General features: G+C 38.4%; 1 protein-coding gene across 2 annotated transcripts in view; it reads right to left on the bottom strand.

The window, feature by feature from the left end:
• Positions 1-27,247, bottom strand: part of SPIRE1 (spire type actin nucleation factor 1) — a 182,625-nt gene that overhangs the window by 86,713 nt on the left and 68,665 nt on the right. For both annotated transcript variants that reach the window (XM_012746047.2, XM_012746049.3), the window contains exons 3-4: positions 11,889-12,122; positions 1,763-1,888 (exon numbers count right to left, since the gene is read on the bottom strand). In XM_012746047.2, coding sequence (XP_012601501.2) covers positions 1,763-1,888; positions 11,889-12,122 — 360 coding nt within the window. The remainder of the gene's footprint in view (positions 1-1,762; positions 1,889-11,888; positions 12,123-27,247) is intronic.

Genomic DNA, 27,247 nt, shown 5'->3' with positions numbered 1-27,247 from the left:
GACTCTGTCTCAAAAACAAAAAAGAGTAAAAAACATTTTTCAATCTTCACTGGAGGATAGTAGTAAAATACTTTATTAATATTGTTCTAAGAATGTCAGTGTTGGAAGGATTTTTAAGAGCTCATTTAATTTATTCTACTAACCCCATAGGACTGTACTTACAACCTAAAAATAATGCTCTGGGCAAGGCAACCTCCATCTTAACAAGCTGGGGAAGGTAATGACAACCTTAACAAGTAATCTTTTCCACTAGTTGATAAACCTTAGTTGAGGACATACTTTTAGATGTTCACTTTCAAGCTTTTAAACAGATCCTATTGCCTCTGGCCCTGTCCAAAAAGAACAGCTAGTCCATGATATGTAGATGAATAGATACTATTCTTCAAATGTAGTTCAACCTTTTCTAACCCGTTTCCTCTTGGATCCAATTCTGTCAGATGTTTTTTCAAAAAAAGGCATAGCTTTTCATTGCCCTATGATAAAATGAGACTACAAGCAGTACCCTGGCTAGAGCACAGGAAGAATGCTCAGAGCTCTCATGCACAATGGATTACTGAAGGGTGATCTGGCTGAGACATCCATCCCTTACTTATTATCAGGGCTAATTAAGTCTTTTTGGCAGCAAGATTAGTTTTTCCTTCCTTATTTACACATCCAGCATGTGTTTGTCCTCAGACTGTGGGTCATGGAAAGTTTTAGCCTATTGCTTCAGATAAACTCTGTACTTCAGTCATAAAAGAAATGATAGTGTGATAGTTAATTTTAGGTGTCAACTTGATTGGATTAAAAAATACATAGAGAACTGGTAAAAGCATTGTTTTTGGGTGTTATCTGTTAGAGTGTCTCCAGAGGAGATTGGTTTGTGAGTCTGAGGAGACTAAGTGGAGATGATCACCCTCAATGTAAGTGGGCCAATCAGATGGGGGCCCAGAGAGAATAAAAACAGGAAAGGCAAATTGGTCTCTCTCTTTCTCCTGCAGCTAGGATACACTCCTTGTCTTGCCCTTGGACATTAGAACTCAGGTTGTCCAGCCTTTGGACTCCAGGACTTACTTGGCCTGAGCCACACTACAGGTATGCCAGGGCCTCCAGCTTGCACACAGCCTGTCATGGGACTTCTCAGCTTCCGTAATCACATGAGCCAGATGCTGTGCTGTTTTATAAAATAATTGAATCTTCACAACCATTTATATAATATAAAAAATATAGTGACTCATCTTTTAAATAAATTAGAATGATTTTCTTTGGACTTGACACACAACATTTTTAACTCATAGGCACTGATTTATTTAATAATAACTAAAATAGCTAAAATACAACTTTAGATTATTTGAATATTAATTCCAATCTCCCTCATTAAATCTTTAATCAAGTCTACTCTAAAATATGTACATGATCAGATACGTCACCTCCTTTCTGAGTCCTTGTCCCTTCCTAGAAGAGGTACCAACATGTTTCTGAATGGATAAAAGAGAAGAGTGGCAGAAAGAAGGTGGAATGCTAGTCACATGGGACTGGACTAAACCAGTTCAGTAGCATTTATTACTCGTTTGTAAGGAAGCTGTATGAAAATCTGTTTTTAAAATAGTTCACATTGTTGATATTTTTAAAGAATAGATTTAATTTTGCCAAAGTTGTTTCTTTCCTAAATGATTTTCAGCACTCATCAGAATGGTAATAAATCTTGTAAAATAATGGAGAGTGTTGAAAATTCAGATTTATCATTCACAATGCCAATAAATACCAGAACAGGAGTACTTACCTCCTTTGCACTCTTAATTTTGGTAAGAAATGTATGTAGCTCCATTGTTTCTGCAAATAGTGCACGGCATACTGCCTGATAATGATTTGGTGCTTCTGATTCAGTTGGGAGATGAGCAGCACATAACTACAGCAAAGGAAAATAAAATAACAGTGCTTGGTTATTATTTGGGGGTTTTGGTACCTTAAAAACAGACACTCTGGTTGGGTGCAGTCGCTGACACTTGTAGTCCTAGCACTATGGGAGGACGAGGCAGGTGGATTGCTTGAGGTCAGGAGTTCAAGACCAGCCTGAGCAAGAGCAAGACTCTGTCTTTACCAAAAACAGAAAAAATAAGTCAGGCATGATGGTGCATGCCTGTAGTCCTAACTACTCGGGAGGCTGAGGTAGGAGGATCACTTGAACCCAGAAGTTTGAGATTACAGAGAGCTATGAGGACACCACTGCACTTTCCTCAGGGCGACAGAACAAGACTCTGTCTCAAAACAAACAAACAAATCCACAATCCCTCCCCCCACACACACACACCCAGTATACCTGTATTTTCATATCAGACTGCCAGGCACTTCCCATCATCCAAGGCTTAATGCACCACAAGACCAGCAGTAAAGTATACACAATCTTATGGGAAAGGTGGTCCACTAGCAGTCACCTAACAGCACAGATAAGCTTACTAGAATTAGTTAGGTTCTATTTGAAAATGATAGGACATATATAAAAGTTTTAGGGAGCAGAAAGGGAACGACCATTTACTGAGTATTGATGATAACTCAGGTATTTTAGCAGCTACCATTTACTGAGCAATTATGTAAGGTACTATATTTCACATATAAACATAGTATCATTTACTCTCCAATGTAACCCTGAATTATCCCCATTTTATAGCAAAGGAAATTGAAGCTAAAAAGAATCAAGAGACTCCTCTGCACACAGTCACACAGTTATCACGAGGGAGGAGAATTCAGAGTCCTGTTGGGTTCTGAAGCCCGGGGTCATTCCAAAACATGTTGAATTTTGTAATATAGTCAAAAGAATGTCAGGAAAACATGTAGACCACAGGGAGGCTGCCTCATCAGTAGAAGGGAAGTGGGGGAGAGAGGGCAGAGGCAGTAAGTCTGCTGGTGCTGCCTGCAGCCCTAATGTCCTTTGCTGCACACAGCCATAGTCCCTGCAGGACTACTTGTGGGTAAGGTCAATCTAACACCACTCAAAGCAATTTAGAAAAATCAAACACCATTTAAATTTATTAGACTGGAAAGACATCCTGTCAAGGGTCTAGTACAAAGGAATAATTTTATCATCTTATAAAATAATTTTATAGCTATGTACAATAGTGATGTTTTAAAGTACTTCATGTGCACTAAAAAGCTGTAAGTTCTCCCTTAATTCTTTACTATAGTCAATAAATTTGACATTAACACAATTATTGAAATATATATTTTATTATATTTTAATAATTTATATCAAATGAATAAATGATGTCTTTCAAGTTTATAATATACTTCATCATATGCCTTTTAGTTTTCATTTGTAATAAGCATCTTATACAAAAAATTAATAGATTACTATCTTTCCTAAAATATATTCTCAAGAAAATATCTTGAGTTTGAGTAGGAAACCTCCACAGTACAAAAAAAAGCTAAGTGATTCATCAGAAAGCATGAAAAGCAAAAATCTCATGTTTGTTGTTCATAGAGCCACTAGTGAGCAGAGAGTATATAATCTGCTTAATTATTTCTGTAACCAGAAAACATCTTCCAATACAGAATTATCCTTTCCAAGGTAATGAAAGGCAACTGCTAAGACTTTCACCTTTATCTAACTTATCCCATTATTCCAATTACACAATGTGAAAAATGGCATAAAGCAATGGGTTTCAGAATTTTCAACTGTTATTCACAATAAGATTTTTTGAAAAGGAAATAAGTTTATGTATACTTACATATTTTATATACAAACACACACATATGTGTATGTTATACACACAAAAGCTTCAAAAAACTTGCAAATTCAAATGATTTCACAACCCACTGATAGGCTATAAACCGTAAACTTTAAAAACTCTGGTGTAAATGTATTAACCAGGTCTATATATGTTTTTTAAAATTCGTCTGACATAATCTTATATATAAAAACCCCAAAGTTATACAAAAAAACTCTTAGAGCTAATAAGCGATTTCAGCAAAGTTGTGGAATACATGATTAACAAACAAAAATCAGTTGTATTTCTATACATGACCAGAAGAAAATGAAATTATGAAAATCATTCCATTTATAATCGCATCAAAAAGTGCTAAGGAACAAATTTAACCAAGGAGGCACAAGACTTATACCAGGAAAAGTATAAAATATTTCGAAAGAAAGAAGACCTGAATAATGGAAAGACATCCTGTATTCATAAATTGGAAGACTTAATATGGTTAAGATGGCAATATTACCCAAAGTGCTCCACAAATTGAATGTAATCCTTAACAAAATCTCAACACTGTTTTTTAAAGAAATGGAAAAGCTGATCCTAAAATTCATATGGAATTACAAGGGGCCCCATGCAACTACCCAATTTAGAGATTAGGAAATTGAGATTTAGAACAAATAAGTCATTTGCCTAAGGTCACACTGAAGACAGTCAATGGTAGAACTGGAATTGAACTCAAGCTGTCTGACTCCAGAGCCCAAGTTCTATTCTACTCTACTCTAAAATGAATGTATATTACTTTTAACTCCAAGGAAATAATGTTCTAAGTGCTTAAGCATAGAGCACAGTACACAGTAAAAATGCAACAAAATCATCTTTTACAGTTACAAAAAAAGAGGATGTCATGGGGGTAGGAGAACACAATTAGAAGTAGCAGGTGCTATCCCACATTGATCAACACAGTTACATGACCTTGGACAAGTTATTTAACATTGCTGGGTTTCCAGTAATCTCTAAAAGTAAGGGAATGGGCTGTGTAACTTCTTATATAACCTATCTCCCCTTGCTCTACAAATATTTGATTTGATTTTTGAGACAGAGTCTTGCTCTGTTGCCCTGGCTAGAGCACAGTGGCATCATCATATCTCATCTTAACCTCAAATTCCTGGGCTCAAGCAATCCTCCTGCCTCAACCTCGTGAGTAGCTGGGGCTACAGGTGTGCACCACCATACCTGGCTAATATTTCTATTTTTTGTAGAGACGGTGTCTCACTCTTGCTCAGTCTGGTCTCGAACTCCTGACCTCAAGTGATCCTCCTGCCTTTCCTCTCAAAGTGCTAGGATTACAAGTGTGAGCTAATGCACCTGGCCTTACAAATAAATTTTTTTTCTTTTTTATTGTAAATTGACAATTTATAATTGTATAAATTTATGAAATACAAAGTGATGTTATTTTTTAAAATCTCAGAATATTACAGGGGTACAAATGTTTAGGTTACATACCCCTGCCTGAGTCAGAGCTACAAGCGTGTCCATCCTCCAAACAGTGTGAACCGGACCACACCCAGTAGGTGTGACCATACCTATCCCCCCTCCCCCTCCCCCAAAGTGATGTTACAATTTATAAATATGGAATTAAATCAAGCTAACTCAAGCTATATCCATCACCTCAAATACATTTTTTATGATGAGAACACTTACAATTTACTCTTAGCAATTTTGAAATTTACAACTATTCTTTTTCCATTGTATATATGCATCACATTTTCTTTAGCCATTAATTAATTGATGGACACTTAGGCTGATTGCACATCTTGGCTATTGTGAATAATGCTGCAATATACATGGGAGTGCATATCTCTTCAATATACTGATTTCCTTTCTTTTAGATATATACTAGCCAGCAGTGGGATTACTGGATCATATGGTAGTTTTTAGTTTTTTGAGGAATCTCCACATTGTTTTACACATGGCTATATCAATTTACATCCCCACCGACAGTATACAGGGGTCCCTTTTCTCCACCTCCTCACCAACATTTATATTTCATCTTTTTGATAAAAGACATCTATCAAGCTTAATGCTAAAACTTGATGCAGGTTAAAAAAAAAGAAACCTACAAATAAATTTTTATGTTAAATTGAAAGGTTGGAGTTTTTAAGGGATCAATCTTTTATCTTCTTTGGGTATCTTCTGAATAGGAGGATACTTTAGTTGATCTAGTCTTATCTAATAGCTCTAAATGTCACTGTAGGGTAATGACTCCTCAACTCCTATTCCAGACCAGCCCTTCATTTATGTTAAAAACTCATAACTGTGTACTTAGCATTCCACTCACATCATAAGCTTAACGTTTTCAAAATGCAACTCCTGATTTCCCTTATTCTTTCCATCTTTCCCCTATTTTTTCCATCTCAGTGAATAGTGCTATCTTTATCAGAAATCTGAGAGTCATCCTTGAGTCTTCTCTATTCCCACACCACACATATCTCATCAATCAATACATCCTGTTTCTACTTTCAAAATATACCACCTGAAAACTCTCTCTTTTCTCTCTCTGCTCCAACATCATCACAGTCCAAGCCACCACTGTCTTTCTTTAGAGGACTCCTGGTTCCTCTCTCACTCACCTGCAAGATTCTTCTCTGCCTGACAGTCAAAATCTTTTATAAATATAATTTGGATTATTTCCCTCCCATGTTTAAAAGTATCCAATCATTCATTCAAACAATATTCACTGAGTGCCAACTATGCACCAGGCACTGTGGTAGAAATGGGACATAATATTGAACATGTCAAAGTTCCTGAACTCTCAAAACTAACATTATAATGGGAATCTCAGACCCTTAAATACACACACACACACACACCCATTGGAAATAATATCTACTCTTAAGAAAAATAAAGCAGATGAGAGGTAGAAAATGAAGCCAGTGGTGGAAAGAGATCACCTGGAAAGAGTGGTCAGGAGGTGGCACTGGAGCAGAGAGCTGAAGGTCGTACAGGAGGGAGCCGTGCAGAGATCTAAGGAAGGAGTGTCTAGGCAGAGCAGGGCCAGTGGCTCCCGCTAGACTTAAAACCAAAACTCTTCTAGGCCCTATAAAGTCCCTCATCATCTAGTCCTCATCTACCTCTCCAATCCCATTTTGTGGCTCTTCCCTCCACTTTGTTTTGGTAACCCTGTACTTGTTTCTTTAAGACATACTAATCTCTTTGCTAATATCTCATCCTACAGGTGTTAATTTAAATGTCGCCTACTCAAAGAGCCTTTACTGTCTGTCCTTTCTAAATGCATTCTCCACCTCTAACTGCTCTATTTTTGTTGCTGTTGTTTTTGAGACAGAGTCTCACTCTGATGCCCTGAGTAGAGTACAGTGGTATCATTGTAACTCACTACAACCTCCAACTCCTGGGCTCAAGCAATCCTCCTGCCTCAGCCTCCGGTGTAGCTGGGACTACAGATGCACACCACAATGCCTGGCTGTTATTTTTGTTTTTGGTAGAGATGGGGTCTCACTCTTGCTCAGGCAGGTTTCGAACTCTTGAGCTCAAGAGATCTTCCCACCTTGGCCTCCCAGAGTGCTAGGATTACACTCCTGGCCCTCTGTTATTTTTTAATCACTGCATTCTGTTCAGTTTCTTCACAGCAATTATTAGAGTTTATAATTACAGTAGTCTCCCCTTATCCACAGTTTTCCTTTCCATGGCTGCAGTCAAGCACAGTCTGAAAATATTACACAGAAAATTCCAGTAATAAATAAGTCATAAGTTTTAAACTGGATGCCATTCTGAGTAGGGTGGTGAAATCTCACACTGTCCTGGGCTGTCCCACCTGGAACATGAATCAACCCTCTGTCCAGCGTACCTACACTGCAGACATTCCCAGCCTATTAGTCACTTATTAGCCTTATTGGTTATCAGATCAACTATTATGGTATCACAGTGTTCAGGTAACTAAATTGTTCTATTTTGTCATTAGTTATTGTTGTTAACCTCTTACTGTCACAGGTATGTACAGGAAAAAACATAGTTTATACAGGGTTCAGTACTATCCATGGTTTCAGGCATCCACTGACGGTCTTAGAACATATCCTCCATGATAAAAGGGAACTAGTACCACAAATTGATTTTTGAGTATGGTGTGAGGGAGGAGCCATTACATGTTTTCCATGGCCTGGCACTATTAACAACGGGGTAAGGAGGCTTACCCCACTGCTCTGCGTCTACCTTGTCATACATTGAGTCCACTCATGCATGGATATGTTTCTGGACTTTCTGCTCTGTTTCACTGGTTTATTTGTCTATTGTGTACACTATCTTAACCACTGTAGCTTTAGAAGAAGTCATAATAACCACTAAAGTTCTCCCACGTAGCCCTTCTTATTAAAAGTGCCATAGTTACTCTTGCCTTTGCATTCCGTTTCCATTTTAACAGAGTACATCAGTTTCTAGAGAAAAACCTGTAGAGATTTTTACTGAGATTATAAGAATCTTTTAGGAAGAAATGGTATGTCTCAACTCATTTAGTTCTTTTTAAATTATTTTAATAATGTTTTATAGTTTTCTGCGTAGAAGTTTTGCATGACTTTAGTTAGATTTATTCCTAGTATTTGATTTTAGGGGGTGCTGTTTGTGTGTGTATAAAACATATTATACATAATTTTTATATTTCATTTTCTACTTTTTTTTTTTGAGGCAGAGTCTCACTCTGTTGCCCTGAGTAGAGTGCCGTGGCATCAGCCTAGCTCACAGCAACCTCAAACTTTTACGCTCAAGCGATTCTCCTGCCTCAGCCTTCCAAATAGCTCAGACTACAGGCATGCACCACCATGCCTGGCTAATTTTCTCTATTTTTAGTAGAGATGGGGTCTCACTCTTTCTCAGCCTGGTCTCAAACTCCTGAGCTCAAGTGATCCTTCCACTTTGGTCTCCCAGAGTGCTCGGATTACAGGTGTGCGCCACCATGCCCAGCCTCATTTTCTACTTCCTTTTACTTATTTTTATTTATTAACTTTGTATCAGTGACCTTCCTAAATTCTCTTATTAATTATCAAGATGATCTGTTGATCTTTTATATTTTCTATTAATACGTAATTACATCTGTGAATCACTATATTTCTTCCTTTCCGGTCTTTACAACTTTAATTTCTCTCTTACCAGATTGTACTGTTTAGGATCCCCAGTACAATGTTGAATACAAGTAGTGATAGCAGGCATTCATAGTTTGCTCTCAATCTCAGAGGGAAAACTTTCAACATTTCACTATTATTGCTTTTAGTGTTTCTTCTTTTCTAATAGATGCACTGACATCTATAAATCTCCCTCTAGTCATGACTTTAGCATGTCACAAATTTTGAAAGGTTACACTTTCATTATCATTATCATTCAGTTTATTTCCATTGTGATTTCTTCTCTGATCTTAGGGCATTTAAAAGTGACTTCTTAATTTCCAAATGTTTGTGAAAGTAATAAAATCTTTTTATTATTGATATCTGGCTTAATTCTATGGTTAGAGAACGTTTCCTATATAATTTTAACCCTTTGAAATTTGTTAAGACTTGCTTTGCTTTTATGGACTAGAATATGGTCAAATTTTTAATTTTTTCACATATACCTGAAAAGAATGTGTACTCTGCAGTGAATGGGTACCATATAATGTGTCCTATAATGTGAAGTCAGATTTGTTATTCCCATTGTTCAAATATTCTATATTTGTACTAACACCAAGAGAGGTATATAAAACCGCCCACTACAATTGTGGGTTTGTCTATTTCCCCTTTTAGTTTTGATTTAGTTATTTATTTGAAAGTTATTTGATGCTATTGTTACAGGCTATTAATAGGTATATACAAATTTAGAATTACTATTGCTCCTTCGTGAATTGAACTTCTTATCATTAAGCATCCTTTTTTATCTCTAGTAATGCTACATTTTCTGTGTTTGTCAGAAAAGATATTTTACCTTTATGGTTGAGATATTTCACTGAGTAAATAATTCTAGATTCTATTTTAGAACTTTGAAGACAGCATTCCACTCTGTCTTCTAGTATGATTCTTCCTCTCAGTTACTCAGTTACATGAAGGTGACAAGTCACATAAATCACATACTTCTCGAGCATTCGTTTTTTCATTTGTAAAACAGATATAAGAATGCCTACCCTAACTACCTCACAATGTTATCCTAAGGCTCAGATAATGGAATGGACATGAAAATACTTTTCAAATGTAATGTTCCATATTAAAACATAACAAAGTAAAAGATTAGTTGGAATAAAAGACTATCCAAGGAAAAAGTTACACACCAAAGAGGCTCTTGCTCACTAAGAATTTAAAACACACTGCCTCCAAGTTCTTAAATATCCTATTATTTGTATTACTCAAATTTAGTTTCATATTTCTATTTCCAACAAGGAGAAAGCAGTTATATTTCTTCAGTTAATTCTTGTGTTCTCAAAATAAACAATGAGTCAATTTACTAATTGAGGTTTAAAACCCACTAACCAAACCACAAATTCATATGTGTTACTATATGGTGACGAATAATGGGTTTTTATAATACTTTAAAATTTCACTTTACTTTCAGCAATTATTTTTCTTTTCATTTAGATAAAATGAACATTCAAAATATATGTTATAGGAAAAAAATTGTTATAGATATGGAGAATTTTATGAGTTAGTTTTGATTAGCATGAAAACCAAGAAATAAGAGGTGAGGGTATGATATTCTCCAAAAAAATTTCTAAGAATGGAATTGGTAGACTTCAGTTTTCCTCAAGTCTATGAAACTTATCTTCTTTTAACTATTTGTTAGTGTTAGTAAAAACATCTTTTTAACTATTTGTTTTTCATATAATGATAGCAATAAGTTAAGGCAAACACAGTAGCTGAAATTAAAAAATAATAAAAAGTATCCATTCAAATTGCTAAATGTCTAAGAATTTTTGTTTTAAAAGTTAAGATAGTGAATGTCATTGAATAAGAATTTTAAAATTCCAATTACTCTCTGGCCCTCATCTTCCAAACCTGTAGTGTAAGACAGCAATCTGGCTATGACATCTGTCACACTCTGGTGCCAGGGCTGATTTTACAGATCTTGTTGGTTGGGTGGGTGTTTCTTTCCTCTTTCACCATTCCTTGTGCACCACCTCCCCCAAAACACACACCCCATCAAAAACTGTTAGTTCACTTTCAGAGGTATAAGTAGTTCAGCTTCTTAATGTAAAACCTTTTATTCTTCATTTTTTTAAATCACTATTTATCATTGGTCTTCCACAGAACAAACAGGTCATTTGTGGTCTGCAGAAAGTTGTATATGGCCTTTAAATATGTCTATATGTTTCTAAAACATAAACCTTAACATTTAGAAAACATAAAATGTGAAATTTCTATTTGCATATATACATGAGGGTGCTTTACTTGCATAAGCTGTTGAAAATGAGAATTATGACAGGTCTTAAAAGAATTTAAAAATATATGTGAATTTCATAAAAATCTTTACTTGTATAGTCCCCTTCCAGAGTTCCTGAGAGATGTCACATTTCAGGAGGAGTAAAGAGCAGGAGTGCTCCACACACCTAAAAAATACTGTCTTCACCATTCCTCTATATTCCTGTCTCTGAAGTGCTTTATGAAAAGATGGAAAATAAGTGATATACTGCCAATGCTGCTTACAAAATCTAGTAAATATCATATATAAATAACTCAAAATAAAATGATTTCTTTTGAGTCTAATTTGGCAAATCTGTCTTAATTTTTGTCTCTGTACATTTAGCATTGTAAAAATCACGGCCTTTAAGTATAGCAAAATTTAACCAAAGATAAAAATTCAATCCGACCCACTAAATTTGTTGTTTCGTTATATACAAATACCTTTAGGAAGGTCAAGAAAACAAAGTACAACAATCAGCTGTGATACTTGAGATGCAGAATCTTCATGCAAATAAGTAGGTCACAGTTGTTATTTACCCACAACAAGGAAATACAGAAGTCAACTGAAGACATAAGGCTCAGTCAAATTGATGTATGGCATGCAATGATAAGGGGCATATAATATCTGTAAGTGATGTTTTGAGAATTATAATTCAATAATAAAAGGCCACATTCAGGCTGCTGAAGGTATGAGAACTATCATTAAATGCTGAATCATCATTCAATTTTTTAAAAATGAAATAACTCTTGTGAGAAACAAGTACTACATAAACTGCTGCTTTACCTTCATGACATCTCTATACGACCGAATAGCTGAAACTTTCCTCTTTTCATCGTCTTCATCTTCCAGGCCTTCATCTGCAGCCTCATAGCCCTCATCGTTGCTACCATCGGCTTCTACCGTATTGGCCATATGATCGATGAGCTGCTCTAGGGGAGGGCTCAATTCCCTCTCCTCATTCTCCTTCAAACCATAGTCCAGTGCTTTATAAATAATAATTCCCAAAGATTCAATAACCTATGAACATTAAAGATGGTAGTTAATAGAGATGACTAAATAGTTTTAACATGTATAAAAATTCAGTATAATATTTAAGCTTGGTTTCATTTATTCCATTTCACAAACATGTGACAAATTAGATTTGAAGAGAAACTTAAGTCTTACCTATGCATATAAAAAAAACTCAGATGAAAATATTTGTGTAATTTCCCTTTAAAAGTACTCAGGCATTCACTCAAAATATCTCCACAAAATCTGAAATCTACCTCAACCAAATGAAATAATGCTTTCTCAACACTAGTGTTTGAAATGAATATAATGTTTAAAAATTCTTCTAGTTTTAAAATAATACTACATTTTAATATCTCTTATTGAAAGTATAAAACATTTGGGGGTTTTATGGTCTGATCTGACACTCTAGCCACTATTTTCAAATAATGGATTCGAACAATGGATGTTCTAACTTCCAAGGCAACTGACTGCCCTTGGGTTATCCTTCTTGATAGCCTCCCTGGACACCCTCCCCTCTGCTCCCAGTCTACCGTGCCGCTCTGGAGAGGCTGCCTCTCACACCCTTCCCTGGTGGACGGTACACACTGCTCTCACTGCACCTGCCATTTTCACCACAGGCAGGTACTGCTCAGAGCAGGGATTTTAACTTTAATTTCAATGACAGCAGAGTCTAACATTGTGGTATGCACTCAACAAAAACCTGTTGTTTTTTGTTGTTGTTTTGTTTTTTTTGAGACAGGGTCTCACTCTGTTGCACAAAGTAGAGTGTAGTGGCATCTCACAATTCACTGCAACCTAGAACTCCTGGGCTCAAGTGATCCTCTTACCTCGGCCTCCCAAAGTGCTAGAATTACAGGTATGAGCCTATCGTAGCCCGATTACAGGATGGGGGATGAACACACAGGACATAGACATAAGACACAGACACACAGAGTCGGCTGCAGTCCCAGAAAATAAAGTACACAGAGACGGGACACGGTTAGAGACTGCAGCCAACTCTGTCTGTCTCGTCTTATGTCTACGTCCTGTGTTCATCCCGTCCTGTAATCAGACCACGACAAGTGGCACAGCAAGCAGGATGCCGAATACAGACAGGATTTATGGTGCGATCAACAAACTCCTGGCACAAAGTAGGGCTAGCATGCCTTGAGGAAGCACCCGCCACTGATATCTTTCAGTGGGGCGGCCATTATTATATTCAGGTATAGTAAAAGCAAAATGTTCACAATCTGAAGGCTGTAGAGGGATAGTAAAGAAGCAATCTTTAAGATCTATAACCATCAAAGACCATCCAGCTGGAATCATAGAAGGCAGGGGCAGGCCAAGCTGCAAAAGACCCATGGGTTGGATACATTTATTAATCTCTCGAAGATCTGTGAGAAATTACCATTTTCCAGATTTCTTTTTAGTAACAACAACAGGAGAATTCCAGGGAGAAGTAGAGGGTTCAATATGTCCAGCATTAAGCTGTTCAGCCACTAGTATCTTTAATGCCTTGAGCTTTTCTTTTGTCAGAGGCCACTGCTCAACCCGCACAGGTCTATCTGTGTTCCATCGGAGTGGAAGAGCTCAAGGGATCTCGTGACCAGTGGCAATTAGTTTAAAGAAGTGGATTTTTCTGAAGGCTGATTAGGATTAAATCCCATCTTTAACATCATATTCTTAACATTAGGGGAAAGATGAGGAATAGTCATAAAAGCTCCAAATTGATGTAGCAAATCCCACCCCCGTAGGTTCACAGTAATGTCAGTAATATAAAACCGTAAAGAAGCTGTTTGGCCTTCCGACCCCACATAGTCAAAAATATCATTGCTACGATAGACACATCAAGCTTGTCCTAACCTGGAAAGAACAGTGGGGACTAAGACCTTTGGGGGGTCGGGAGGCCATTGAGCAAGACTAATAACAGAAACATCTGCCCCAGTATCCATCAGGCCCTCAAAAGAACGGCCAGCAATAGTAAAGTTAAGGCCAGGCTGGGAGTCCTGAATAAGAGTTTCCCCAAACATCTTTGTTCCTGTGCTGCCAAAACTTCCTTTGTGGCTGGCATTCCTTGCAGGAAAAGGAGCATTAAGGCAAAAGCAAAAGTTGAGCTATACGAGTCCCTGCAAAAATTTGAGTTGTATGAGAAACAGAAACCATGATTTGAATATCTCCAATATAATCAGGATCAATAACTACCAGATGTATAAATATGCCTTTAAGTGCACAGCTACTTCTGCCAATTACTAATCCAAACTTCCTTTCGGGAAGAGGCCCATACACTTGAGTAGATAATCTGTGAACTCCACCTGCGGATGTTAGAGTGTAAGTTCTAGCGACAGAGAGTTCCGCCGCTGCACTCCCCGAGCTGGCAGCATAGAGCTGAGTAACTTTTAGGAATTGCTCAGTTGATGAGCTATCCCATTCCTCACTGGGTATTGCTGAAACTGAGGCCCCATATTGTTGTAGGGGCCCTGAGGCTGAGGGCCCCCCGGGAAGTATCCCGAAGTCCCACCATTAAAAGGTGGCAAAGGATTGCCATTCTTGTCAAATTTTGAACTACACTCATTAGTCCACTGTGGCCCCTTCCCACATCACTCACACAACCTTGAGGGCTGTTTCCTTGATGCCCTGGACACAGGGCCAGCATTATCTCGCTGGCCCCACCTGCACTCTTCTCTCACATGTCCGACTTTTCCACAATTGAAACAGGTGGGCCGATTACTTCCCTTTTGAATAGCTCCAGCTAATAAGGTGGCGTGATAAGCAGCCCACCAACACCTGCACAAGCTCGAACATACTCATCCAGTGAGGCACCGCTAGCCTTTAGAGAATGCAATATCTTTTGGCAATCTGGATTGGCATTTTCCACAGCTAAAGATTGGATAATAAGAGAAGCCGCCTCAGTAGAGCTGACACTTCTTTGTACAGCATCTTTCAAACGAGACAAAAAATCAGTATATGGCTCAGCGGAACCCTGCATAGTTTTTGCAAAAGAAGGTGCCAAAGTACTAGAAGTTTCAAGTCTTTTCCAAGCCCTTAAAAAAAATCAGTTTAGTCTGAGATAAGGCCGGAGCACCCAGTGCAGCCTGTGCTTCCAAGGTGGCATACTGGCCTGACCCCAGGAGCTCATCCTCAGTGGGCCCAGGAGGCTGCTGCCAAGCATTGAGGGGGGGACTGTATTCTTGCTCCCTCAACCCATCAATGGCTACGTAATTGCAGCCATTGTGGACTTTCTAAGACCGTTGTTCCCAAATGCTCCCGGTCTAAAGGGAGTAAGACATACAAAAGGAGACTGTGGGCTGTATGCCTGAATGGCCTGTTTCAACTCTTTTAAAAATTTGTATTGCAAAGTTTGATAAGCAACATTCACTCCACCCTGGGGATAATTAGGCTCCTGGCCGGGGCCAAACTCTTGCCGAGTAATGGGGAAAACTGAAGATTGAGGAAAAGTGAAAGTGGCTCCAGTTTTAAGAACCAGAGGAAGATTGTCAGCAAAATCAGGAGGGGGGTGGAAAATCATCACCAGGCCCCTGGGTGATTATAGGAAAACTGCTAGTGGTGCCAAGGGTTGAGCTGGATAAGCCCCAAGGCAGGGGGGTGAGCAGTAGCTGATCCGCCTCTGCGGCCAAATTACTTTTCCTGAGTAGAGAGGTAAGTTCCTAAATTTCTGACTGCATAGGTAATTCAAGGGAATTTCCTGGAGGCTCTCCATCTGGCAGTTCCTCCTCCAAGTCTCTAGGTATTAAGGGAGATGAGGAATGCAGTGGAGGAGATTCTTCCCCTGCATTTCCATCTGAATCAACTTTATCTGAGCCAGTTATCTCTGAATCTGCCTGTAAAAGGCTGCAAAGCTTGGGTAATTGCATTGCAAGTGGTCCATATCTTTAGATCAATAGTGTCTCCCTGCCGATGAGCAAGACAAAAAGCTTTAACCACTTGTTGCCAGCTATGAAGATTTAACTGTACTTGAGACTGACACTGAAACCAGTAACAATGCTGTTGCACTAAAGCAAATAACTGTTTTAATGTAACCCCCACCAAACTCAACAATCCTTGAATTAACTTGCGATATTCATGCTCTGCGGCTAAGGGGGTATTTCCCATTTTTCTGAGAGTCCCCTGTTGGGTGTCACTTACCAATAGCCAAAGGTCCATCCATCCTGAAATGACACAGTCCCTGCTCAGGATTCAAGTCCCTGCTCACTGTGCCACTTGTCGTGGCCTGATTACAGGACGGAGGATGAACACACAGGACATAGACATAAGACGCAGACAGTTGGCTGCAATCCCAGAAAATAAAGTACACAGAGACAGGACACGGTTGGAGACTGCAGCTGACTCTGTCTGTCTGCGTCTTATGTTTATGTCCTGTGTGTTCATCCCCCATTCTGTAATTGGGCCACAACATGAGCCACCAAGCCTGGCCAAACTTGTTTAATTGAACCTAGAACAATCAGAGCATTATACTAATACAATGGAAACCTCAGAAATCAAGAAAAATTCAAATTATGTTCAGTATATTCTTTTTAAGGCTAGGTCTTGTTGCAATTATTCCCACTTAGGAGTCACAGGTATGTGAGAATCTTACATGACTGGATGACTAATCATCTATATAACTCTATTCCTTCTCTAGAGCTGCAGAAAAAAAAAAGAAAAAAAATCACAAAACCATTGCAAATGGCAATACCAAAGATAGTTTTCAACCACAGCAACAACCCCAAAGGCTGCTCAGCAAGCTTTGCTCTTTTCCCTGTTCAACTACTTTGCCTATAGGAAATGACCCATTCTTCAAGAAGCCCTTTTATAGTTTCTTTCTCTTTAAACCTCCAACATACATTTCCACCTCTTCAGGTCTCAGCTCAAAATAAAACACACTTATTTTCCTATTTCAAATGTAGAAATTGATAGGCAGCTACACTTATTTGCCCTTCCTTCCTTTCTCAGTGGAGCGGGGAGGGTCTCTGTTCCTATCAAAGGTCAACCTTACCCACCCTGACCTGCACATGCCCCTATAGCTGGAACACCATTTCTGTGCTCCCTTTCCCAGCAAACCTTCTCAAAGGGGTGTCTGTATACACACTCTCTCCCCTTCCATTCACTATTTAATCCATTATAATCTGACATCTGTCCTTCTGAAGCCACTGAAATAAACACTTAAATCACAAAATCACAATCAATCCCTATATGCCAAATTTAATCCATTCTTGTCCTAAATGACTGCTCGACAGCATCTGGCACAACTAACTCTTTTCTTCTGTTCTGAACATTCTGGACTTCTAGATTTCCTCTCAGCAACTTCTCTCTCTCTCTCTCTCTCTCTCTCTCTCTCTCTCTCTCTCTCTCTCTCTCTCTCTCTCTCTCTCTCTCTCTCTCTTTTAAAACAGAGTCTTGCTCTGTCACCCAGGCTAGAGTGCTGTAGCATCAGCCTAGCTCACAGCAACCTCAAATTCCTGGTCCCAAGCGATCCTCCTGCCTCAGCCTCCCGAGCAGCTGGGACTACAGGCATGCGCCACCAAGCCCGGCTAATTTTTTCTATTTTTAGTAGAGACGGGGTCTTGCTCTTGCTCAGGCTGGTCTAGAACTCCTGACCTCAAGCAATCCTCTCGCCTTGGCCTCCCAGAGTGCTAGGATTATAGGCATGAGCCACTTCACCCTGCCAGCAACTAATTGATGGAGTTCCTCAGAACTCATATACTCAATTTTCTTCCATAATCTCTTGCATTGTGCTCTCATACATTACCACCACTATAAGTATGATATGCATTCCAATGCTTCCTTAACTTATATTTCTAGTCCAGAGCTTGCCTCTGGGTTGCAGATTTCTATATCATATTATTTACTTAATAGTTCCACATGAATAATAAGCACCTCAAATTTTAATGTTTGGTTATTGTCTACCTCTTCCACTAAAATGTAAGTTCTGTAAGACCTGAGATCTTGTCTATTTTGTCCACCATTGTGAGCAACATAGATGCTATATTGTGCTTGGCTCAGAGAAGATGCTAAATAAATCTCTCAATTAAATCGATAGATTGATTTATAACAAGAATACATCTACTTCTTAGTTTATTTTTGCAGATATAAAGTGAAATACTGAGCAGAAATCTTTCCAAAAAAGTCATAAAATATTAATCTTAAAAATCTTGGTTACCAAGAAAAGTAATTTTGGCTATCTTTGAATGTAGGTGGTCTCCTTAAACAAGTTACACTGAATTAAGGTTCTTCTTTTTAAAATATAAAATTAACTAGAATAGATAATTATATAACACTACTATTAGCAAGACCACCATCAACACCATCCTCATTTCCCATCATTTTATTACTCTAGTTCTACAGTCTCGTATCTGAAACTTTTGAGGTCAGTTGTGTGTGTGAGTTTGGAATTTTCGAGTTTTAGAAAGGTTTATTAAATATATCCTATACCTTTTGTACTTCCCTCAGTGAGATCCAAGGCAGCACCCTATAAACCGACACATTAATATTCCTATAGCGAAATGTATGAATATTTATACTTATAAGAAAAAGAAAGACTATTTACATAGTCTCATCTTGGTTCAGGTTAGATTGTGCCACCTAATGAGTTTGGGTGCCATCATTACAAAAGAATTTTTGCTTTTCAGAGCCTTTTGAATTACAGATTTGCAAATAAGGGCTGTACAATGGTACTATCAACAGCAACATTAGTATAATTGTCTGAGGCTCTGGGAAGGATTATGAGTTAATGTGACTGACTACAATAGCATTTAAGTTAAGTTTACCATTCAGGTTAAGTTCAAATTACCTTTTTGTAATCAGAAAACCAGCATTCAGTTTTATTTGTTCCTTTTTCCTCCCAGTGGGAGAGCAAGAGAAAAAAGAACAACAAAAAAATCTCTTAGAACTAATAAGCAATTATAGTGAGGTTGCAGGACACAGGTTAATATTCAAAAGTCAATTGCTTTCCTATGTATCAGAAATGAACAAGTAGAATTTGAAATTAAAAACATAACAGCATTTACATTGGCCAGGTGAGGTGACTCACGTCTATAATCCTAGCACTCTGGGAGGCCGAGGCAGGCGGATTGCTCAAGGTCAGGAGTTCAAGTCCAGCCTGAGCAAGAGCGAGACCCGTCTCTACTAAAAAATAGAAAGAAATTAATTGGTCAACTAAAAATATATAGAAAAAAATTAGCCAGGCATGGTGGCGCATGCTTGAAGTCCCAGCTACTTGGGAGGCTGAGGCAGGAGGATCACTTGAGCCCAGGAGTTTGAGGTTGCTGTGAGCTAGGCTGACGCCATGGCACTCTAGCCCAGGCAACAGAGTAAGACTCTGTCTCAAAAAAAAAAAAAGCATTTACATTAGCACCTATGAAAATAAAATACTTGGATATAAATCTAACAAAATACATATAGGATCTATATGAGGAAAATTATAAAACTCTGATGAACAGTCTCAAAGAACTAAATAAATGAAGAGACATTACATATTCATACACAGGAAGATTCAATATTATAAAGATGTCAGTTCTCAACTTGATCTACAGATTCAATGCAACCTAATCAAAATTTCAGCAAATTGTTTTGCAGATATTAACAAACTAATTCTAAAGTTTATATGGAGAGGCAGAAGACCCAGAATTACTGACGTGGTATTACTCTTAACTGCCGGACCCCAGTGACATTCTGGGTCACCCTGGAATCAGTGGCAGTTCAGAAACAGTGCACAACAGTTCCCAAAAGGTCTGATTACTTCCTTTCCCCCAATGTACAGTTACCATGGTAAAATGCCATCGGTCGTTTGGGAAAGGATCAACAACATAAATCTTTGGCAGTGTACTGGGATCATCCCCCAAGAGAATCCAGCCTCCCTACATTCAATGGGTTATGGGTCTATAAATAGCTCAAGTGTGTGAATTTATTGAAGGGTTATGACTGTTTTTATGATTCAAGTGAGACTTCTGTTTACTTACCTGGACCTTTTCTTCTTATACAGATCAAGTAAGAATATAGTAGGTTTCCTATTTATTTCACTTCTAGAACACCATGATGGAATAGCCAAAGCCACAGGTCTTTGGGAGTCACACTATTCTGACTGCCACTTTAACTCTGGTGTTCACTGTGGTGACCATGTTCACCTTGCTGTTTTTGGTTAAGTGCCATCATTTGGCCACAGCCACCTGGGATCCGATTATTCCCATTGTATTTAAGCTTCCCACTTCAATGACCAGAATTCCCACTGCAAGGTCTGGCATATGTAGAAGAGTGATCACAGAGTTCTCCAATAATTATGGGGTTCCCCTTGCAAATTTATTTTTCACAGTCATTGTAAGTGTCTTCTGGAACCACTCAGGGTGGGTAAGTAGGTCTTAAGTGACAAATCCTCTCTAACATTCCAATCTTTTTTCTCATTTTGCTGTAACTTGCAAAGGGAATCTTTTGTTATCACTCAGGTATGCTGTTGCTCAACTGTACTGATTCCTTACACTTTCTTTTATATGTTCTACACTTTCTCATCTCTCAGTCACTATTCAGTATTGTTCTTACTTTCTGTGTAGACTTTCTCCTGAATTTTTGTATATCTAACTCCTACTCATTTTTCCAACCCCATTCAAAAGAATCACCCCTCTATGATGGTTTGTTAACCCTGATTCCACCATTCCATCAAAATCTCTACTCATCCTTCTTCCTAAATGAAAACTGCTTTTTCTTTAGAACCTCCATGATATTGACTTGTACCTTTATGTGGTACATTTCACTTGTTACCTTGGATTATACCTAATTCATGTACCTTAATTCATCAACAAGACTAAGCTCCTTGAAGCCAAAATCCTTCTGTAAGTCATCTTTATATCTTGACATTATTTTATAACCCTGCCACCCAGCCCTTGCCAAGTCTTCCTCTCACTACATCACGTCCAGGTGCATCCAGCCCCTCTTCATGCTGACTTTGACTTCCTAAAAGTATCTAAGTCTATATTTGTCTCCTTTGCGAGAAGATAAACTTTTTTTTTTTTTTGAGACAGTCTCACTCTGTTGCCCAGCCTAGAGTGCCGTGGTGTCAGCCTAGCTCACAGCAACCTCAAACTCCTGGGCTCAAGCAATCCTCCTGCCTCAGCCTCACGAGTAACTGGGAATACAGGCATGTGCCACCATGCCCAGCTCTTTTTTTCTATATATACTTTTTTAGTTGACCAATTAATTTCTTTCTATTTTTAGTAGAGACAGGGTCTTGCCCTTGCTCAGGCTGGTTTCGAACTCCTGACCTTGAGCGATCCTCCTGCCTCGGCCTCCCAGAGAGCTAGGATTACAGGTGTGAGCCACTGCGCCTGGCTTATAAACTTCTTTAAAGACACAAATTGTGTATGATTATTCTTGGTATTTGCTACAATGCCAGCACTTTGCTTTACACAGAGTATGTGCTTTAAAAATTTTGTTTAACATGCATAAACAGCAACAGCACAAAAGTCTTAAATGTCAAAGCTGACGAAATGAAGGTGACATATATCAAGTTTGTCAAACATGGTGCCTGGCACTTCAGTCAGCATCTAACAAACAGTGGCTGCTATTGCCTTTGTTGTCAGGCCTCATTGTCAGAATCCTCTCTTCTCTAGCCTTTAAAAAACAAAAATAAAAAAGAGTTTCTTCAACTCTTCAAGTCCCCTTGCCAATCAGATGAATGGGTCTCCTTATATTAATATTTGTATAATGCTTCATTAGGAACATGTTCTCCTTTATATATCACAATAATTCTGTAAAGTAGACATTATCCCCATTTTAAAGATGAGAGAACTGAGCTTGAAAGAGGACCAAAAAATTGCTTAAAGACAGGCAGTTAATATGTAACAAAGCCAGGCTGGAGTGCTTACTAATAGAATTCTATATCCAGAATCTTACTATACCACAGGCTACACACCTGAACACCTTAGTCTGCCAGTATTGGTCTAAAATGTGACATCCAGATTTAAATCCTATTCCATGTATAGTATAATCATCAGAGAATACACCAAATGAGTATTTTCCTTGTTCTACATCATATACTTCTGTATATACAACTAGTTGAATATTTAGACTTCTGGTAAACTCTTTAAATGGTGACACTTAGGTAGTATTAATAAAATCACTTAAAATCTGGAGTCTGCCATCTAATGCATTATCTATCACCTCCAGACTTATAAAATAAGCCAATTTGGGTATGCATTATGAGTCTTCAGAAAATTGATTTAAATGTTGAATAAGAATAGTCCCAACTAAGAAGACCTTCAGAACACCAGAGACATTTTTCGCATGCTGACATCAATTACAACCTAACTCCATAAATATTGATCTGATGTTTTTCTATGTTGTACACAAAAATATTATAAAAGACTTAATAAAATAGCTTGTTGCAATCTCCAAATACTGTTATAATTTCACATCTAATAAACTCTATCCAAGAAAAGCATAATTTTCCATTAATCTAGCTAATATCCATCCACTGGATATAGTTCCCTTCACTCATTAATTCAGTCAACAGCGATATTTACCAAGAGTAAAGTGTATGCGGCAATGGGGATAGAACCCTGAAGATAACAGCTGAGGTTTCTGGCCTTCGCAGAGCTTTTGTCTTAGGGAAAACAGATAATAATTAAGTCATATAATCATGCCAAACATTATAATGAAGAAGAGAGCATATAATAATATGTCATGGGAGCATATAATAATAACAGGGAGCTCTACTGTAGCCCCGTGTCAGGGAAGCCCTCACTAAGAGCAAATTTTAAACTGACACCTGAAAGGTAAACAAGAGTTAATCAGGCACAGATGGGGTCAAAACAGTTTCATAGAGGAAATAGTGAGTATAGAGGCACAGAGGTCAGGAAAAACATGAAATGACAGAGAAAAAAAATCCCAGGCTAGGATGTGGCTAGACCAGGAGCAGGGATTGGGTGGTGGGAATCACAGAATTACATAGGGTCTTATACAGGTTATCTCGATGATCCAGGTCTTCATCAAGTAAAAGTAATAAAGGCCTGATATGTTTTGGGAGGGGGACAATCTCATCAGATTTTTATTTTTAAAAGATACATTGTGGTATTAGTGAAAGAAATGATAAATAGATCAATGGATAGAATAGAGAGCCCAGAAATCTATACATGAATATAGTCATTAAAATTAAAAACTTCTGCTCTGTGAAAGACATTTTTCAGAGATTGAAATATCAAGCCACAGACTGGAAGAAAATATTTGCAGAATACTTATCTAATAAAGGATGGGTATCCAAAATATAGAAAGAACTCTTAAAACTCAGAAGATCAAAACCAGCCCAATCAGCTCTTCCCTGGCCCTAGCTAGAGGAGGCGAAGATTAAAAAAATAAAAATAAAAAAACTGAGTAACACCTAACACCTCAATAACTCACACCTAATGGGTACAGTACATAGTGTCTGGGGGTTAGGCATGCTTGTAGTTCTGACTTGGGTGGTGCAAAGGCAATATATGTAACCAAAGAGTTTTGTACCTCCTTAATATTCTGAAATACAAATAAAAAAATCACCCTAGGCAATAACTACTCTACTCATTCCCATTTCACAAGTGAGGACTGTGAGGTTTATAGACATTAAGAAGCTTGCCCAGATAGGTGGAAGGGTTGGATGCCGACAGAGAAGCCACTGGTTCCCATGGGTCTCTACACAACCAGTTAAGGGAAAGAGCCCAATTGCCAGCTGAGTGTGTCTGCTTCCTGGAGTCACATTCTTTCCACTCTATCATACTGCATCTCAGAAAGAAGATAATGCAACTGTCTGGTAAACTGAGACATACTGAGTTTGCCGTGTCAATTCCAGGCATTGGATCTTAAGGTATGGAATGAACACTGGAGCCTTCCACAACTCACCTTCCATTCTAGTGCTTCTCTGGCCCTGTCACTGACAGCTCCATTTCTGCCTCAGAAATAGAGAGCACTAGAGTTAGAAAGGAGCAGAAAGCGGGGCTTGACTCATCTGGCCTTGTACTGTAGGCAAGTAGCCAAACCATTATTGCAAACCTTAGTCTTAGTCTACAGGAGGCTGTGGTTCTTTGTCTCTGGCTAGGGATTCAAATCACCTGCACACCTTGTTTAAAATAAAGAACCAGCTTTCCTGTTACCATAGGAAAATTAATTTCTTTCTATGTTTTTAGTAAAAACAGGGTCTCACTCTTGCTCAGGCTGGTTTCGAACTCCTGACCTTGAGCGATCCACTTGCCTTGGCCTCCCACAATGCTAGGATTACAGGCGTAAGCCACTGCACCCAGCCAAAATGTCTTGTTCTTGCTCTGTAAACCCATCTTATCCTTCCTCAGTAAACTTTATTTCACACTTATCTTTTGAAAAATAAAATAAAGAACCACCCTCAGGCCTCATCTCAGATCCCCTAATCAGAATTTCTAAGGTGGGCCAGACGCAGTGGCTCATGCCTGTAATCCTCTGGGAGCACTCTGGGAGGCCTAGGTAGGAGGATCATTTGAGCTCAGGAATTCGAGACCATCCTGAGCAAGAGCAAGACCCCACCTCTACTAAAAATACAAAGAAATTAGCTGGACAACTAAAAATATATAGAAAAAATGAGCCGGGCATGGTGGCGCATGCCTGTAGTCCCAGCTACTTGGGAGGCTGAGGCAGGAGGATTGCTTGAGCCCAGGAGTTTGAGGTGGCGGTGAGCTAGGTTGACACCATGGCACTCTAAGCCCAGGCAACAGAGCAAGACTCTGTCTCAAAAAAATAAATAAAAACAGAATTTCCAAGGTGGGCTATGAGAATCTGTCCTTTATTTGAATTTTTCAAAATGAAAAAAAAATCAACTACTTTTTTCTAGAATAAAGTAAATAAATAACAACAACAAAAAAACAACCCAATTACAAAATAGGCAAATGATATGAATGGACACCTCACCAAAGAAGATATATAGATGGCAAATAAGCATATTAAATAAACATATGCTCTACATCATATGTCAATAGGGAATTGCAAATTAAAACAATAATGAGATACCACTACACCTCTACTATAAGTGGCTAAAATCCAAAATACCAAACACCACCAAATGCTGGCACAGATTGTGGGAGAGGCAAAACTATACAGACAATAAACAGTGCTCTCCAGAGATTCAGGGAGAGGAAGGGAAATTGAAGCACAAAGATTTTTAGGGCAATGAAACTACTCTACATGATATAGTAATGATGGACACATGTCATTATATATTTGTCAAAACCCACAGAATATACATCATAAAGAGTGAACCATAAAGTCCACAAAGAGTACTTTAGTTATTAATGTATCAATATTGGTCCATCAATTGCAGCAAATGTACCACACTAATATGAGTTAATAATAGAGGAAAGTGAGGGAGAAAAGGGGTATGTGGGAATTCTCTGTACTTTTTTGGTCTTTTCTGTAAACCTAAAACTGCTCTAAAAAATAATAAAGCCTATTAGTTTAAAAAAACTATAGATAGATACTGTGGCTTAAAAAATACAGTGCTGGAGAATGGATTAGAAATGGGTCAAAGCAGATGAGGGAAGATTAGCTAGGAGGCTGCTGCAGTAGAGTACAACCCTAAGGATGATGGTTTCTTGGGCCAGGGTACTAACAGTTGGTAGAAAGAGAAGGAGCCTTTAGGAGGCAGAATGGATAGGACTTTACAATGCATTAAATGTAGGAAGAAGGAATCAAAGTGATTCCTGGGTTTCTAACATGGGCTAGTAGGGATAGTGGTAGCATTCACTGATATATAAAACTGGAGGAAGAAGAGTTTGGAAGATAAAGATGTTCAGATACCTGTGAGAAATACAATCACAGATATCAGCTAGGCGGGCTCTTTGGACAGCACAAGATAGCTGTGAGCTGTGGTCAAAGTAGGATTCCTCAGCATATAATTGGTCAATGAAGGTATGAGAGTGTATGAGACAGCCTAAGGAGAGAAGGAGACAAGAGAAGAAGAACTAAACACTTAACAACTGGCCAGAGGATGAGACACCAAAAGATTAGACTGTAAAGGAGCAACAGTATTGGGGAAGGGAGGGAAGGATGAAATCAAGAGACTGCAGGATAGCACAAACCAAAGACAGAAAATATCTCAAGAAGGAATGGGGACTGGAAAACCTCTATGGAAAGTAATATGGAGATACCACAAAGAGCTACAAGTAGGACTACCATTTGATCCAGCAATCCCATTACTGGGCATCTACCCAAAAGAACAAAAGACATTCTATAAAAAAGACACCTGCACTAGAATGTTTATAGCAGCACAATTCACAATGGCAAAGATGCGGAAACAACCCAAGTGCCCATTCAATACATAAGTGGATTAATAAAATGTGGTGTATGTATATCATGGAGTTCTACTCAGCCACAAAAAACAATGGTGATCCAGCACCTCTTATATTATCCTGGATAGAGTTGGAGCCCATTTTACTAAGTATTCCAAGAATGGAAAAACAAGCACCACATGTACTCACCATCAAATTGGCACTAACTGATCAACACTTAGGGGCACATATAGTAGTAACATTATTCAGGTGTTGGGCAGGTAGGAGCAGGGAGGTGGGGATGGGTACATTCATACCTAATGGGTGCGGTGCGCACCGTCTGGGGGATGGACATACTTGAAGCTCTGACTCGAGTGGGACAAAGGCAATATATGTAACCTAAACATTTGCACCCCTGTAATATGCTGAAATTTAAAAAAAAGGAATGAATGGCCCTGTGTATGGAATGTGGATGAGAGGTAAGAGGAAGCCTAGAATACATCCACTGGATTCAGTGAGATGAATGGCACTGGAGACCTTAGCAAGGACAGTCTGGGTGAGTAAATAGAGACATGTGTACACAGCAGTCTCAGAAATGTCCATGAAGAAAAGGAGTAGAAATATATGTTAGCAGCTGGAGATGAGACAGGTCAGAGGTAGGTGTTTTCATTTTATTTTTTAAGACTATAGAGTTTTAAGCATGTTTTAAATGGTGATGAAAAGGAGATAGAGAGGGAAAAGTTGAAGATAATGAAAAGACATAGGGTCAGAATTACCAACAGTGATAGATTTTGTAGTTTTTAGTTTGACAAATTAGATCCCAGAAAAGGTGTCATTACCCTGAAATTTAGATATGCTTTTGTTGCTTTCATTAAGCTGCAAAAAGGCACACTTATTTGCATCTGC

This window comes from Microcebus murinus, chromosome 17, assembly GCF_040939455.1.
Source record: "Microcebus murinus isolate Inina chromosome 17, M.murinus_Inina_mat1.0, whole genome shotgun sequence".
NCBI lineage: Eukaryota > Metazoa > Chordata > Mammalia > Primates > Cheirogaleidae > Microcebus > Microcebus murinus.
Note: the sequence above shows the minus strand (reverse complement) of the source record. Positions and strands in the feature narration are given on the sequence as shown.